Below are 15,602 nucleotides of genomic sequence, written 5' to 3'. Positions count from 1 at the left end.
ATTTCACAAAATTCCATCTTTTGAAAAAAGTACACATTCCCCTGACTCGTTACCGATAAGTGTTATGGGTAATATTATTCCCCCTGCCTTTAGAAAGAGGCAAGTCAATTGCTCTTTTATTATGCAAAAAAAATGAAAATATGTTGAATTTTCTTTTATATTTTCTTGATACTGTTGTACGCATATGACTCACAAGTTGTAGTAGTCTCCTCATCCAGCGGTTCAAACACAAAAAATAAAAAAAAAATATAACTTTTGCATCGATTGTCCAATTTTCCTCAAACTTTCACTGATGTGTTCTACTAATATTGTTGCATTTTCTCAATCCTTATGTTTATGAAGGTGAACTTGTCCTTTAATAAATCAAATGCAGAGTCATGAAATAAAAAAAGAGAGATTGCAACTCTTTCCATGAAAAACAACAACAAACACACTCCTTGAGCCAAATACATATGGAGGCTATAATGACAACAACATGGAATGAATCCTTTACCCATTGAAAAAAATTAGAACAATACCAACAACAAAACTATTTACCAATGCATTTCTTTTTCTTTTCTTTTTTATTTTTGATATGTGAGATATCTACACTTATGTTAGAGGTGAGAATATCGTGAAATCAAGATTTCGGTGCACGCAGAGCTACTCTGGCTTGTTTTAAGTCCTACTAGCCTCGGTGACAAGCACCATGTGGTGGATACTCAAAGTAAAGTCGCAAGGCGATTTTACGAATGTGTACCCACTACACATTTGATGCGATCAGCAAAGAGCATGTGCCTGTGTGAACATGACTGTTGTCACAATGTCCCATGAGAACTATTAGTCAAGATTATATGTAGATACACTGAGTCAATTCTGCTCAATCCCCCCCCCCCCCCCCCCCCGCCAACATGTATACACTGAATTATTCCAAATAATTGAAAAAAAAATGCCCTTAAAGGGTGTGTACAGTTCTGGTCGAGGTGAGGATTTAGCTTTTAATATTTTGTGAGATATTCAGAAACCGCTCTATGAGATGTCAAAGAGCATGCAATTCTAAAGGGTATCAAAAGTTTATTTGATGAAAATCGGTTTTGAAATGGCTGAGATATTAAAAAACTAGGTGAAACAAAGAGATCATAATAAAGTTGGGGCATGTCGCCTTTTATTATTAACACTTTTTTGGATATCTCAGCCATTTCAAAACCGATTTTCATCAAATAAACATTAAATCCTTCTTAAAATTACATGCTCTTTCATATTTCATAGGAGGTTTCTCATTATCTCACTTAGAATATGTTCAAAACATGAATCCCTTTAACCTCAACCAGTACTGTACAGTCCCTTTAACATTAGATGCACTAAAAAAAAACCAAAATGCCCTTATTACCACATTAGACGCACTAAACACCTGTCATTCAGTCTAAGAGTAGAAGTCATAATAGGAAAAAAAATCATGTAGACATATAATATTCAGGTGGTACTCCAAGGGAAACAAACAAACAAACATCTTGATGCAAGAATTAATGCTTTACAGTAATGTGCATGTCATGTCAAGAAAGAAATATTTCATCATTCTGTTGGAATAAACCCTGTGCTTCATTCACCAAATGGCACACAAGTGGGGTGCTTTGGTTGCCTACTGCCACAGATGTCTGGCAATTTATTGTTTATGAATACAGATTAGTAGAGATTAGTAGAGATTTACCGGTATATGTACATGTAGTTTATAGTGAAGAAGAGAGAGTAATACATGTACGTATTAAAGTGCATCTTATTATTTCAAAGGAGTCTTAATTTTTGTACGAGAGTGCAAAAATTAACTGCAAAATTTTAAAAAAAAGTCTACGCCTAAAGGAATGGGCGTGGGAATTAATTCAATCGCTTTTACCCATTGAATCACTATTTTTTCCTTCGTTTCTTTTTTGTCAAAACAAAGCTTGCTTCAGCACAAACAAAACAATAATTGATGAGAAAGCGTAAAATTTCAAGTGTGTCATCAGCTAATTAAGTGCTGTGTTCCTTCTAAATATTATTCTTTAGCCGCAATTCAAAAAAGGGCATTGTAATCATAATTCACTCAGGAGACAAAAAGAGAGACCGAGATTAAATTTCATGTGTTCCTTGTAAACATTATTCTTTCGGTAGAATTTCAAAAGCACTGTGATCATTCACCCTGCACTAAGACACAGAGAGAGAAAAACTACAAGAGAAAGAAAGATTCAAGAAAACATCTGGGTCCGAGAAAAACAAAGGGCGTACACAGTTGTATTGACAACAAGGAAATGTAGGTTGTAGGTTGTTCAAGCTGTAATAAGCATTCATCTTGCACAATCCTACATGCCCTCCCCTGCTACATGAACCAGCAAAACATTAATTTTGCTATCAAGCAAGATGTACGCACGCTTGCTGATTGGCTAAATCTTATCAAATTTGCATAAATATTAAATGAAGACGGTACAGTTGTAACTTTACAGTATGTCTATGCAGTTGCTGTACAAAGGTCTCTGCTCAGATTGATTTGGTTGAATTTGATGAATGAAAAAGTGGAACAAATGTACAACAATTTTATTCTCAGAGTACTGGAACCAAGATTTTTATTTTTCTTCTTTTTAATGATATGATGCCCTCAAAGTAAAGAGCAGGTGAAAAGCCCCAGATAAAGAAACCCCTTCCTCTCCAATGCAATGACTCATTGTTTGTGTGGTACACTGCATGTTGACAACTCTGTATCAAAAACAATCATGTGCGATTCAGTCTCGATGGCTGCAGGAACATGTGTTGTTGTTGTTTTTTCTTTCATGAAAACAATCCATTAAGTAAATCAATCATCCTGACAAATCATCTTCTACATCATTGGCTGATTCTCCCCTTAAATATGAAATTTGCACCCGCTTTCCACACACATATATATCACTGGATAGGCGAAGTGTGCAAGCGCAACACAACACTTCCAAGATCCTAATGGTATTGTCTATTCTTTGGTATGATTCTTTTTTTGTTGTTGTTGTTGTTGTTGTTGTTGTTGTCATTGTTGTTGTTGTATTTGCTGTTGTTGTTGTTGGTGGTGGTGGTGTTGTTGTTGTTGTTGCTACTGCTGTTGTTGTTCTTGTTGTTCATACCACACAACAATAAAGGTGGGATTTTGATGGACATTTTAGCCAGTTGCTACTAATACTTAACAAATATTTCCAGGTTTTTGTTATACCTCTATCATCATGACGTAATCTAATCTGACTTAACTTCCCAGATGCATACAATAGTCTCATACAAGCCATCCTCACAATATTTCCACAGGATGACGAGGGAATTAGAATGGTTTTGTGAGAGTACATCTCGGACACCAACAAAAAAGACTGAAACCTAGGCTATGTTTGCATGTATCAAACAAAGCTCCGCGCCGTGAAAATGGGGCTTCATATTGACTTTGTAATGGGAGCCGCACTACCGGGGCAATTTTCTCACGGAACCATTAGGAGGAAAATGTCGACACGGCTCCTCGCCGCATTATGACAAGCCTATTATAGCAGTGTTGTCTCAGGGAGTGACTTGCATGCACAGTGGCTAATTTGGGAAAGACACAGGTATACATGCTAAATACACCTGCTGCAACTGTGTTGGCCTAGTATTCATCTCAGCTGCTGTATGAGTGCCTATTTTTGCACCCACACAATCTCTATGTCACTACAGCCTAAGACATAGAAATGCATACATGTCCACAGACTCCTCTATTACACAATCACCACTGCACCCATTTTCAAAATCTCTGATGTTCTTAAAGTCCACAGAGTGTGAGGTTGATATCCTTAAAACTAGGAGTTCAGAAAATAACGTACCTCCAGGGTATTAAAATTTGACTTGTAATGTCTGTATTTGAACCAGTTCAGTTTTCAATCAATTGAGTTGAATTTGGCATGTACACATATTGATATGTATACATTATACAGTGCTCAGCATTTACCACAAGCTTTACAATTTCATTTATCATTCATCTACTACACTAGATATTATACATCTAACTATGAATCAATGTCAGATTTGTTGTTTGGGGGATTTTGTCTGGTAATGAATGCATGTAGCAGGTGCACTTGCATGCAGTCTTCTCTTTTGGTCAATAGAAGTAAATATCTTAAAGATTTTGAAGTTTTGGTTTCGTACAATACGTGTATATTGATTGTCGCGGTACCGCGTCCAGTCAAACTAACGGCTTGTTTGAATTTTTCAGAGCCCGCTCTGTTCTGGTAGGAAAGCATTATTGCATGATTACTAAAGACATGAGAGCACTTTGGGGCGAGTAAGTCTCACAGTGTTATAGTTATATGAAAGGTACTTATTAGGAGCCTGAAACACAAACTAAGACAAGGAAACTCAGGGAAACTTTTGAGGTACCAAAACTTTATCATCTTTAAAAAACATTACTTACAGTCATATGTCCTGCAATTCTATTTTCACCTTGGCCCATGGCAGCAAAGAAAAACTGCACTTTGGGTCATCATGCATTTGTCATGTATATGATATACAATAATGTAACATAGTGCTTTCAAGATAATATGAGACCCACTACAACAAAAGGATCAGAAAGTTGGGGAGGACAATTTTCTGAAAATGATATGACATTATTCCTTTACTCTTCCACTTTAATTTCATATATAACACGACTCATAAACGTATTCGGTTGCGGAGATATCGATGATTTTATTAGCGCATGTGGAGTGGTTTAAATCAACATTTCGAGAAAACCGCCTTCAAAGTTTTCCTTCCGACGCTATTATGATCAAGGGGAGGTAAGACAGTTTTCACCTCTTGACAATACTAGTAAAAGGTATGCTCCTAGCAACCTCCGCAATGTTCATTCAAGCTTAGCCCCAGCGGTCTATATACGTCCAATCAGTAACCAGGATGCCACGCATTGGCCAATAAGATCACTCCCCCATTGCTAGGGGTGGAGTCTAGCTGCGGCGCTACATCCAAATCTTCGGACTTGTTTCTGTTCTGTTGAAAGTCGAAAAATCATGGGCTATGGCCCAGAAAAACACTAATTTCCTGCTTTTCCTTTGATCATTTAGCTTCAAAATTTCGGCAGATGATAGACGATACATTAGACTACAAAAGTATGCCAAAAACAGAAATCCCTTTGTTTTGACCAATTTTGATGATCTGACTTCAAACTCAATTTTCTCGGATCAGCCATCAGCGACTTTAGGATCCTTTTGTTGTGGCAAGTCACGTAAATATACTCTATATAAACTAGAAAAGGAGGGGGGAAAAAAAAGGTATTATACAATCTGTATGGTTACATACGAAGATCTGTATAATTTTTCACCTTTTTGTCTTTGACAACAGCGTAGGCATGGTTACTGCTGTTACTGCTGGCCTGGATGTCTTTAACCGCCGCATACGATCCGTCGAAGTCGGCCTCGTCCATCCCTTCATCGGCGTTGCTCGTCGTCCCAGCCGCCTCTGTACCAGACAGACGGTTGGCCTCTGGGTTGGAGGTAATGTGACATAAAAGATGGGACATTTGTTGTGTAATAATCACCAATATTACAGACAATGTAAGAAAATCAACCATTAGATGACAAGCTCCATTTTGTTGCATCATGCATACATTGTAGGAAATTACAGGGGAAATGACTTCAGCAATAAGGAAGACTTTTAGCTTCCTAGTTGTAGATTAGAAACCACCTCTATGATAAGAAGAACTCTGACATTTCATTACTTTGAACTCTGTTTTCCAAAAGTTTTGGTTTTGTCATAAATCACACAAATACCACATGCATTCGTGTATAAAGAAGGATCTGTTAATGCAGAACTTATTGACATTTTTAGTTTCATTAGCAACCACAAAATGCACATTAGCATGTTGGATCATAATGACATGCACTGCATCTTGACAGCATAAACTGCTTCCATATTCCCATTCTATGCAAGGCCACCAATCAGAGCTGCCAAAAAACAATTGGGAAGTGTGCTATAAAAAGCATCTTAGCAAGTGAACTGCACAACAATTCTCAAGCCAGACAAATTCTGGAATGATATTTCTTCTGTAACATGTTAGTTGGACTGAAACAAAGGACGCATGTTTTATTTTCTGTCAGCATGCAAGGTAAAGTTTAACATTTATGTAGACACAGTCAAACTGAAAGAGTGGGATTGGTCAAGATAAGAGCTGAGTAAACCGTATGACGGTGATAAAGTGTAAGATAGGAAGTGATGAAGTAAATGATGAAAGGAATGTCTGACTGATCATAGGATAGGATAGATAGTACGAGTAATTTCAGTTATGTAATGAGACATACAAATTCATTGTATCATTGATGGCAACTTTTTACAGCAAAATACTTTTGTCCTGACATGTAGAGACATGGCAAAGGATCCAATACTCCCAAAGTTACCATGCTCAAATGTTTGAGCACTGTCAAACAATTCCCAATTTAACTTTAACAGCATCGCTATGATCTGTGAGAGGATTCGGTAATTACACGTGTCGAGACACTACGACACCAAACATCAGCACCCATCAAACTGAGCTAAAAAGGCGAGGTACAATTGAAGAGTTTGTTTGCAAAAACCGATAAGTCCATTTTTGAAGATTTTGAAGTACTGTCTCTGTCATAAAGTACAAAATAATACCTTTCAAATGATATATTGATCACTACATATAAAGGTACATTTTTGAAGTTATGGTCAAAAGAAGCAAAAATTTTCTTATTATCCTCTTTATTTTTCTTGACCTTTAATCGCAAATATCTCCATTTGACAAATATGGACTTATCGGTTTTTGCAAACAAAGTCTTCAATTGCAGTTCCAAAAGTGACAATTTCTTCTTTTGTAATGAATGGGTAAGCACACAAGGAGGCACTTTTTTTTCTCTCTCTCTCTATTCACCAAATTTTCTCATGGGTCGTAAGATTAGTGGAGCTGTCTGACATGACAGGAACACTTCAGCAAATGTTATTTCTGCGATGTTGGTTCCCTAGTATTCAGGAGACCTCCTGCACACTCAGGACTCTGCACTTAATATACATGATCTACAAAATGCTTACAGCAAAGGACCATTACCTTTCACTCTGGCATAGTTATCATCACCACCATCACCAGAGCCTGCTGCAGCCCCGCCCGCCAATCCACCTGTAGCTCCCATGGCAACCGCATCCTTCCTTACGATGCTGCTGGCGAGAGTCTCGTCAACACTGTTGTAGGCGGGATCGTCATCAACCGGGGGCTGGGAGTTCCCCCCTCCTCCAGCCTCCTTCTTCTTATCGTCTTTGATGATGTCATAGGTGCCGTTGTAATCATTCTCGGCATTCTCCACGATGTCTGGCACCTTGGGCGGGATGGGCGGGAGCTCCGGGAGGCGGCGGTCAACGGTCGAGGTGCGCTTGATGTTCACGGGCGGGGAGCTCTCCGTCGGCGACGTAGCTCCATTGGGGGAGGGGGGTAGGGTCTTGAAGCTCGTTGATTGGCTGATGCTGTTGCCAGGTATGCCGTTGGGCAACGTTGCCACCTTGTTCGTGTCAGTTTGTGGTTGCTGTCAAACATATGAAAGTGACAGATATCATTCACTGAATTTAGCATTAGTTACAGCTTGGCTCAAATTAATCAGAACTTCAAAGAGGTAGGATACTGTCATGTTTCATCCTTTCCTTTCGAATCTGCAACTTTACAATATCTGGGAAATTATTCTTGAATGTATTGCGGGTATCACTTTCATATACAACTAATTCAAGAATATTCCAAGAAATATGGGAGGTCACATACACCCTTTTTTGGTCAGGTTTTTTTCTTTTTCTTTTTCTTTTTCTTTGTCTTTTTCTCTTTTTTTTATTTGACTGACCACTACCTCATCCAGTCTGAAAATGGAACAGACATAGGTATCAATATTTTGATAGTATCCAGTGGAGAAAGCCGATTTGTTCTACTAGAAAATGCTGGAACAGATGAGGTCACTGTATATCTTGGCTGACTGGTAAAGGATTTCCTTGCGCTAATTCATTTTCAGTTTGGATTAGAGATGGTTTATTTTCATAGCACGGTTTCACAGGATGTACTGCAGAAGGCTTCACCCATTGTACGTATTATCTTCTTACATTTGATACTCTCAAGTGGTGATCATGTGAAGTGGAGGGTCTCACATTTCTTGTAACTTCCTTAAACCTAACTGTTCTTTTGTTCTCCAAAGTGTGCAGACCTCGAATAGCTTCTAGTCAATGAAAAGATTACCTCATCCCCCTGATCCTCATACTGTCACCATTAGCATTTCTGTTGAACTGAGTGTTATTAACCCATTGAGATGGGCTGATTTTGCTACAACACGCATTTCCCATAGACTCTTGCCTGAGTATAATTGGGATTCGTCCTCAACAATTTAAACTTGAGTGGGCTAACTAGTGATTGAGGTATTATAAGTGAAGTAGAAATAACTGATTGAATGCCCACTTATGACCCCCCCCCCCCCCCCCCCCCAAAGAAAAAAAAGGCAGCTGAAGAATTGGCTGGGAATTTCCCATTATATTTATCATTACATTTATATTTGTATTTTTTTCAAATACACTTTACTGTTTCTACTAAAGTGCAAGAAGAGAAAACATTAAAGCAACTTTTGTAGAGCTGAAAGTGAAGATTCTTGTGAATGGTTTTTATACTATACATTTGAAATATCAATCTTCTAGTCGCCTTTCAGGGAGGAATCTATACTGTACACATCTTTTTGCACATTTAGTCCAGTGTGGCAGAACTTACTAAGTCAAGGTCATATTTGTAACTGCTCAATTTTGAAACAATGCTCTGCTACAGCTGTTGTTGAGGTGCAACCAGAATTTATGCTTGACTCATGAACAGCTGCAAAATTTGGCAGGTAAAACTGTCCGCCTCAAATGAGTTTGACTGCACAACAACAGGCATCACACCTCTAATTCCTCTTCCTTTTTGACTTCCTACAAGCTAAAAAGGCAAATTTAAACAAAACACATTAACACACAGTTAAAGGGGAAGGCTAGTAACTGGTCTGTAGGAATCAGTGTGAATGCAGCTGGGGGATGATTGTTCCAATTCTTGTGGGATTCATTTAAGAGTACATTATATATCTATTGTTGTGTGAAAATTATTTGCTTCAGAATGGTCTCATATTAAAGTAATGTGCAGCTTAATGCCCCGTCACTGACCAGGCATGCTAACCTGGAAACATTAAACTGCACATTACTTGAATATGAGACCATTCTGAAGCAAATATTTTCACACAACAATATATTATAATGTACTCTTGAATGAATCCCATAAGGATTGAAACAATCATCTCCCAGCATTTCCACTGATTCCCACTGATCAGTTACTAGCCTTCCCCTTTAACACACAGGAAACATGCAAATACTTTTCACAAGCAACACCCCCCCCCCCCCCCCCCCCCCCCCCCCCATGATCTCCTTCAGCAGCACTTATCAAGAAAAAAACGAACGACAACAGCAAAACAATATTGTGAGCAGTAAACACGTTATGGTTGAATGTACAAATAAATCGTTTGCCACGTACTGGGCGGACATCGTACTGGCTCACTTGAACGGTTCTTTTGACGGAACTTGGCTCACGCCGTGTGTGTACACTGGCAGGGGCCGAGCAGCTGGTGAGCGGAAATATGAATCACAGAATCATTTGTTTGATCTGCAGTGGCAGTTATCCAGCCAGCTACCTTAGTCTTACATCCTGGTTTCTCTGCCTCAGGGGAGCAAATATGAAATTATGGCATATACATGTATGTACAACATACACTGTACATGTACTACTAAACATATCATGCCCCCGAATATATTTTGCACACATAGCCATATCCCAGTGGGGACTTGTATAATTAAGACAATTTCACATTGGGTAAAATCAGTACTGATATTCAAAGCTCTTGGGAGGAAATTACAAATGTCAATTAGAAGCATAATTCCTATTTACGAAGCAAAGTTGGCAATCTGTTACCTTGAAGAAGATATAATTGTTGTTGCCTTTGATATGGGAGGTAATATATTTTGGCATGTTGTCATTTTTCACTAAATATAGTCAACTCCAAAAATTCATGAAAATGAAAGGGTCATTAAAGAATGTACAAAAAGTTTGTATGGCACACACGTTTCACTGCAAAAAGTCCGGTGTTAAATAGTGAACACCGAGCTGGTGTCAAATTTTCGGTGCTCATTTATGGTGTTAAATTAACACCTACGGGTGTCATTTCCAAATTTTAAACTGTTTTTTTAAGAGTTTCTTAGTAACTGCACTTCTTGTTGATTTTTAATTTAAACAAGACGATCAAGAATTTTACATTAAAATACTAGATATTTGAAAAAATGTGAAAATAAATTTACACCAAAGTAACACCAGCTGGTGTGGTCACTTATTGAAGCTGGACGGGTGTTAAACCATTGATATTAACACCAACAAATATCAAATCAACACCATGTGGTGTCATTTTTGAATGAACACCAGTACAGTGTCAAAATAACACCAGGTACAGTGTCAAATTAACACCACGAAGTGTCAGGTGAACACTTTTCAACACCATCACAATGGTGCATTTTTAGCACCTGTGGGTGTGGTCCTCTATTGAAGTTTGATCGGTGTTAGATTTAACACCCGTGGTATTAAATCTAACACCGATGTTTTTACAGTGTATGTATCCATGGGTAAGAATCATTTAAACAGATTTGTATCATTCAAACTGGGGATGATCATGCTGCGATGAATAAGTATGGAGATATGATGCATGTTTCAGTTGGCTTTTTTCCTTCCAACGACTGCAAACGACCATAAACCAGAGCAATAAAAACTTTTGTGCGCTTTCAGCTCCTTCCTTTTGGTTTCTTGTGGTCATTTGAGGTATCTTTCTTTTCTCTCTCTCTCTCTCTTTCTTCTTCTCCTTCTTTTTCTTTCACTTTTCTTCTTCTTCTTTTTTTTTTGGGGGGGGGGGCATTTTGCATTATTTGTTTTATTAATTCAGCAGTAATTGTCCCCGTGGACACTGCAAATTACAAGCTTTGCTTTTCAGCAGTCCCCTCCACTTCAAACAATTTCAATTTTAACTTGGTGTAATAAGAAAGGCCATAGTATTTACTGTCAGTTCAAAGTATTTTTCTCTGGTATAACATTCGAACTGCTTTTGTGTTATTATGTGACACTCATGTTTTGTGTTGTTAGAAATGAAATAAAATGAAACATTGAAAATGAAATGAAAATCTTACAATGGATGGAAACTAAAAAAGTAACATATTCACATTAAAGGGATGGTAGAGTATTGGTTGAGGTGAGAATTTGGCTTTTAACTTTTTGTGAGATACCAAGAAACTACTTTTATGTGAAATAGTACAGAGCATACTAGTCTAAGACGAATTCAAAGTTTATTTGATGAAAATTGGTTTTGGAATGGCCAAGACATCCAAAAACAAAGTAAAACAAAGCCATCATAAAAAAATTGTGGGTCCCACCATTTATTCAGATCACTCTGTTTTGGGTATCTCAGCCATTTCAGAACCAATTTTCATCAAATAAACTTTGAATTCCTCTTGGAATTTACAGGCTCTTTCATATTTCATAAGAGGTTTCTCACTATCTCACCAAAATGTTAAAAACCTGAAGTTAGGTCTCAACCAAAACTATGATCCCTTTTACAAATGCTTTAACAGAACTTTCTAGGTTTGTGTGTGTGTGTGTGTGTGTGTGTGTGTGTTTGTGGGCTGGGGGGGGGGGATTTGCTCTGAATGTTAACTTTTTTATTGAAATTCTATTTATTAAAGATGATATCGCCCATATTTAATAGGGAGAACAGCAGAGACAGGATTGATCCTCCAAACACCACTCTTTTTAAAATTCAAATGTCATTTGTTATCTTAATAGACAGCGATAGAAGAGAGTTCATGCCCACGTAGATGATGTACATTAAAGAATAACTTACCACATTCTGTGTTCCATTCCTTTTGGGATTTTCCTGGACATGGCTCACATTCTCAGCACTGAAAATAACGGAATGGAAAAAAAAAACATCGACAATAATACAAATTACATTGTACTACAGTATTTGATTTATGATAATCACAGTCACATTTAATCATTGATCATTATTCATCTTTTACTTTCTTTCATCATTCTTCATCCTCTATCTTTCTTTCATCATCTTTGCCTTCTTATTACACTGTTAAATCACACTGTGGAAAATTATGCATTTTGTAGCAAAATCGGTCCGTCTTCAACGGGTTAAAAACAGAGTAGTGGTAGCAGCGGTGGTACAGTTGTACACTGTAGAAGCAATTGTAGGTTACCAATTCATAACCAGTGCCATTAACATGATCAGTATTAGCAATCATCATTAAATCACAGTCATTGGTATGATTATTGTTTAATAACAACAGTTATCAGCACATTAGTATACTGAAAAGCATCCAACAATACCTAGCTGATTACTTTCATTATTGTTGCTGTTATTGGTATTTTAACAAATCATCACTTTCATCCAGATAATGACATCATCCTTCAGCTTTTTATAGATGATTATATGCCAGCCACAACTCTTTAACCCGTTGAGGACCAGTCCTGAGTATACTCAGGCAGATTTATGGGAAATGTGTGTTGTAGCAAAATCAGTCCATAATCAATGGGTTAACAATGATCTAGTTACAATGATGAATACATGCAGGCAAAATATCATATCGTCGCTGGGGTGACAAGACCTTGTATCTGCAATTTTGGTGAAAATGACTTTTTTGGATTAATAGTCAAATAATGGGTTCAGTGATATCTTGTCCAAATCCCAACTACATGTACATGTATCTAACTCCAAAAATGAAGCCACCATGGCATGTCAAAGGAAAGGCTATTCCATTTGTTATAGCGCTTTGGCCGCCATGTTTTTTGGCTCTCCTGAACATTTGACATTTTGTAGAGTATACTGTACGAGGTCTTGACGCCCCAGCGACGACATGTCAAATCATTCATCCTCAAACATCAGCGCGATCAAAAGTGAACAGAACAGTTATCTACAGTTGAATATCATGCCGAGGGTCACCCTGGCACTGTGGAAAGTCACTCACAACAGGTACAGTACTTGGGGCAAACATAAAATTGTATATTATACCAGCAGAATTCTGTACATAATTACAAGAAAAACAGTGTTAGGTTGCAATGCTGTGGTGCCGATGTTGTATACTGACCGCAGATAGAAAAATGAAACTGTGATATATATAATTAGGGATGACTTCCTTGAGACTATCCAAACAGACTATGTTTTTGTTATAATTTGCTCAGTCCACAGAGCCATTAGATCATCTCCTAAAGTAGGTAATTCTCGTGAAGTGAATAACATTCACTCCCTCCTGATTGGTGGATAAAAGCAGCTGCCATTATGACCAAACAAAAAGAAAGAAAGAAAAAAAAAGCTCTGTTTGCACAACATCATACGATGGCAGGTCCACTACTCATCCGCTGACTCTTTGTGGTATAATGATACGCCGGCGGCCATGATTACCAAGTTGATGTCAAACGGCAGGTTGTCCAACTGTGCCACACCCTGATCCACTGGACGTGGGAGGTTTTTTTTTTTTTTTTTTTTTTTTTTTTGCATTAATAATCAAGCTTAAAGGAGAGTGTACACCGTATCCTTCAGAACAATATCCAATACTGATGTTCTTGCTGATGGCATGTAAACTTTAATAAACATAATACAGAAGATCAAATCATATGCATCAAATGGTCTTCTAAAAGTATTACAAGATAATCAAATCCTGAGAAAATATTAACATTGAAACATCACATTACAAATGTATGTATTTCATCATCTTTTACTATCTATAGATGTCCATTATGGACATGACTGAAATCTATGATCTTATACTGACTTAAATCTTCTAATACCATCTTTGTGATTATATTTCATATACTATACACTTTATTCAAAATTGAGATAGTGTCAGGCAAGAAGTGGGAATAATAGTATACAGCATAATCAAGTTCTGGTAATCAAGGAACCAATACTGTAAAAAAGTAACATGAAATCATAAAGTTTCTGACAATTTTTACCAATCCTGAGGCCTCTTATATCAATCTCCCCCACCCCCCCCCCCCCACCCCATCTATTAAAGGACAAGTCCACCTTCATATACATAAGGATTGGGAGAATGCAGCAATATTAGCAAAACACATCAGTGAAAGTTTGAGGAAAATTGGACAATCCGTTCAAAAGTTATGAATATTTTAAGTATCTGCGCAGTCACTGCTGGAAGAGAAGACTACTACAGTGTATGATGTCACATGCGTACAACTATATAAGGAAAATAAAAAGAGAATTTCACAAAACTTTACTTTTTGAATAAAGTGCACATTTCTTCGACTTGCTACTGACGTATGTTAAGGGTAATATTATTCCCCCTGCCTTCTGAAAGAGAGAAGTCGAGTGTTCTTTTGTTATGCGAGAAAAATGGAAATATGTTGAATTTTCTTTATTCTTTCTTTATATCGTTGTACTCATGTGACATCACAAGCTATAGTAGTCTTTTCATCCAGCCGTGACTGAGAAGAAACTTCAAAAATTCATAACTTTTTAATGGATTGTCCGATTTTGCTCAAACTCTCACTGATGTGTTCTACTAATATTGATGCATTCACTCAACCCACATGTCTATGAAGGTGAACTTGTCCTTTAAGAAAAAGAATACACTCATGCAGTATATATCTGTCTAATTCTCACTTTTAGGTATGTAAATCTGCATACAATATTTAATGATACATTATGTACATTGTAGGATCAGGGGTCGCACTTAACTTTTTTTTTTAACTAGCTAGGCAGACTACTTAGAATCAATTTTGACACTAAAGCAATATTTTGGCTAGCCAGACGGACTAGAAACTTCAGAATTTTACTATTTTTAGCTAGTCCGACGTGATTTCGGGTGGCCAATGGCCAGCGGACCATCGCCAATTTCGAACCCTGAGGATGCATTTATATGCATTAAAAAACAACAGGTCTGACTATTCATTCATAATGAATACAGGTCTACACATGCTGTATCACAGACGTTAATACTGAATACTTTGTGTTGATGTATGATTTAAAGTACACTTGTATTTAACATACATGTAGGCAAAGCTTTTTATCCTCTCCCACATCCACTTGAAAAACATTTCATCCCCTCCCACATCCACTTGAAAAACATTTTATGAACCATTACTCTACATTCACTCCATCCATACAGCATTGAATCTCTTCTGAAACAGAGCTACATGTACTTGATATGTTGAGTAAGTATTCCATACTAGTTTCATATTTTGTTTGGATGTATACCTCATAATCCCCCTATGCCCTGCAAGTCACTTTCAACACCATACATGTACCATTAATAAGAAAATCAAAATGGCTTATTTGAGCACCACTTTTCATCTTAGATTAACTTGTCCAATTTTCAATGGAATGGCCTTTTCAGAATATTAAAATAATGTACAATGTAATTTTGCACTCTGTAATTTACACAGCTTTTAAATATGGGGTACTAGTTCAGCCTAGAACTAAAATGTATTTAGACTTATTGTCTCATCTTCTTCACAATCAAGACATATCCCCTCTGGCCACCTGCTGTTCATATGGGTGTCCTCTTTGGAG

General features: G+C 37.4%; 1 protein-coding gene across 1 annotated transcript in view; it reads right to left on the bottom strand.

The window, feature by feature from the left end:
* Window positions 1–15,602, bottom strand: part of LOC139708567 (uncharacterized) — a 55,680-nt gene that overhangs the window by 20,015 nt on the left and 20,063 nt on the right. The window contains exons 3-5 of the mRNA XM_071620510.1: window positions 11,910–11,967; window positions 7,043–7,511; window positions 5,303–5,463 (exon numbers count right to left, since the gene is read on the bottom strand). Coding sequence (XP_071476611.1) covers window positions 5,303–5,463; window positions 7,043–7,511; window positions 11,910–11,967 — 688 coding nt within the window. The remainder of the gene's footprint in view (window positions 1–5,302; window positions 5,464–7,042; window positions 7,512–11,909; window positions 11,968–15,602) is intronic.

Source organism: Diadema antillarum, unplaced genomic scaffold, assembly GCF_040938485.1.
Source record: "Diadema antillarum isolate AM-2024a unplaced genomic scaffold, OU_Dant_1.0 seq00001348_RagTag, whole genome shotgun sequence".
Classification (NCBI taxonomy): domain Eukaryota; kingdom Metazoa; phylum Echinodermata; class Echinoidea; order Diadematoida; family Diadematidae; genus Diadema; species Diadema antillarum.
The sequence above is the reverse complement of the archived record's forward strand: the minus strand, read 5'-3'. Positions and strand labels throughout refer to the sequence as shown.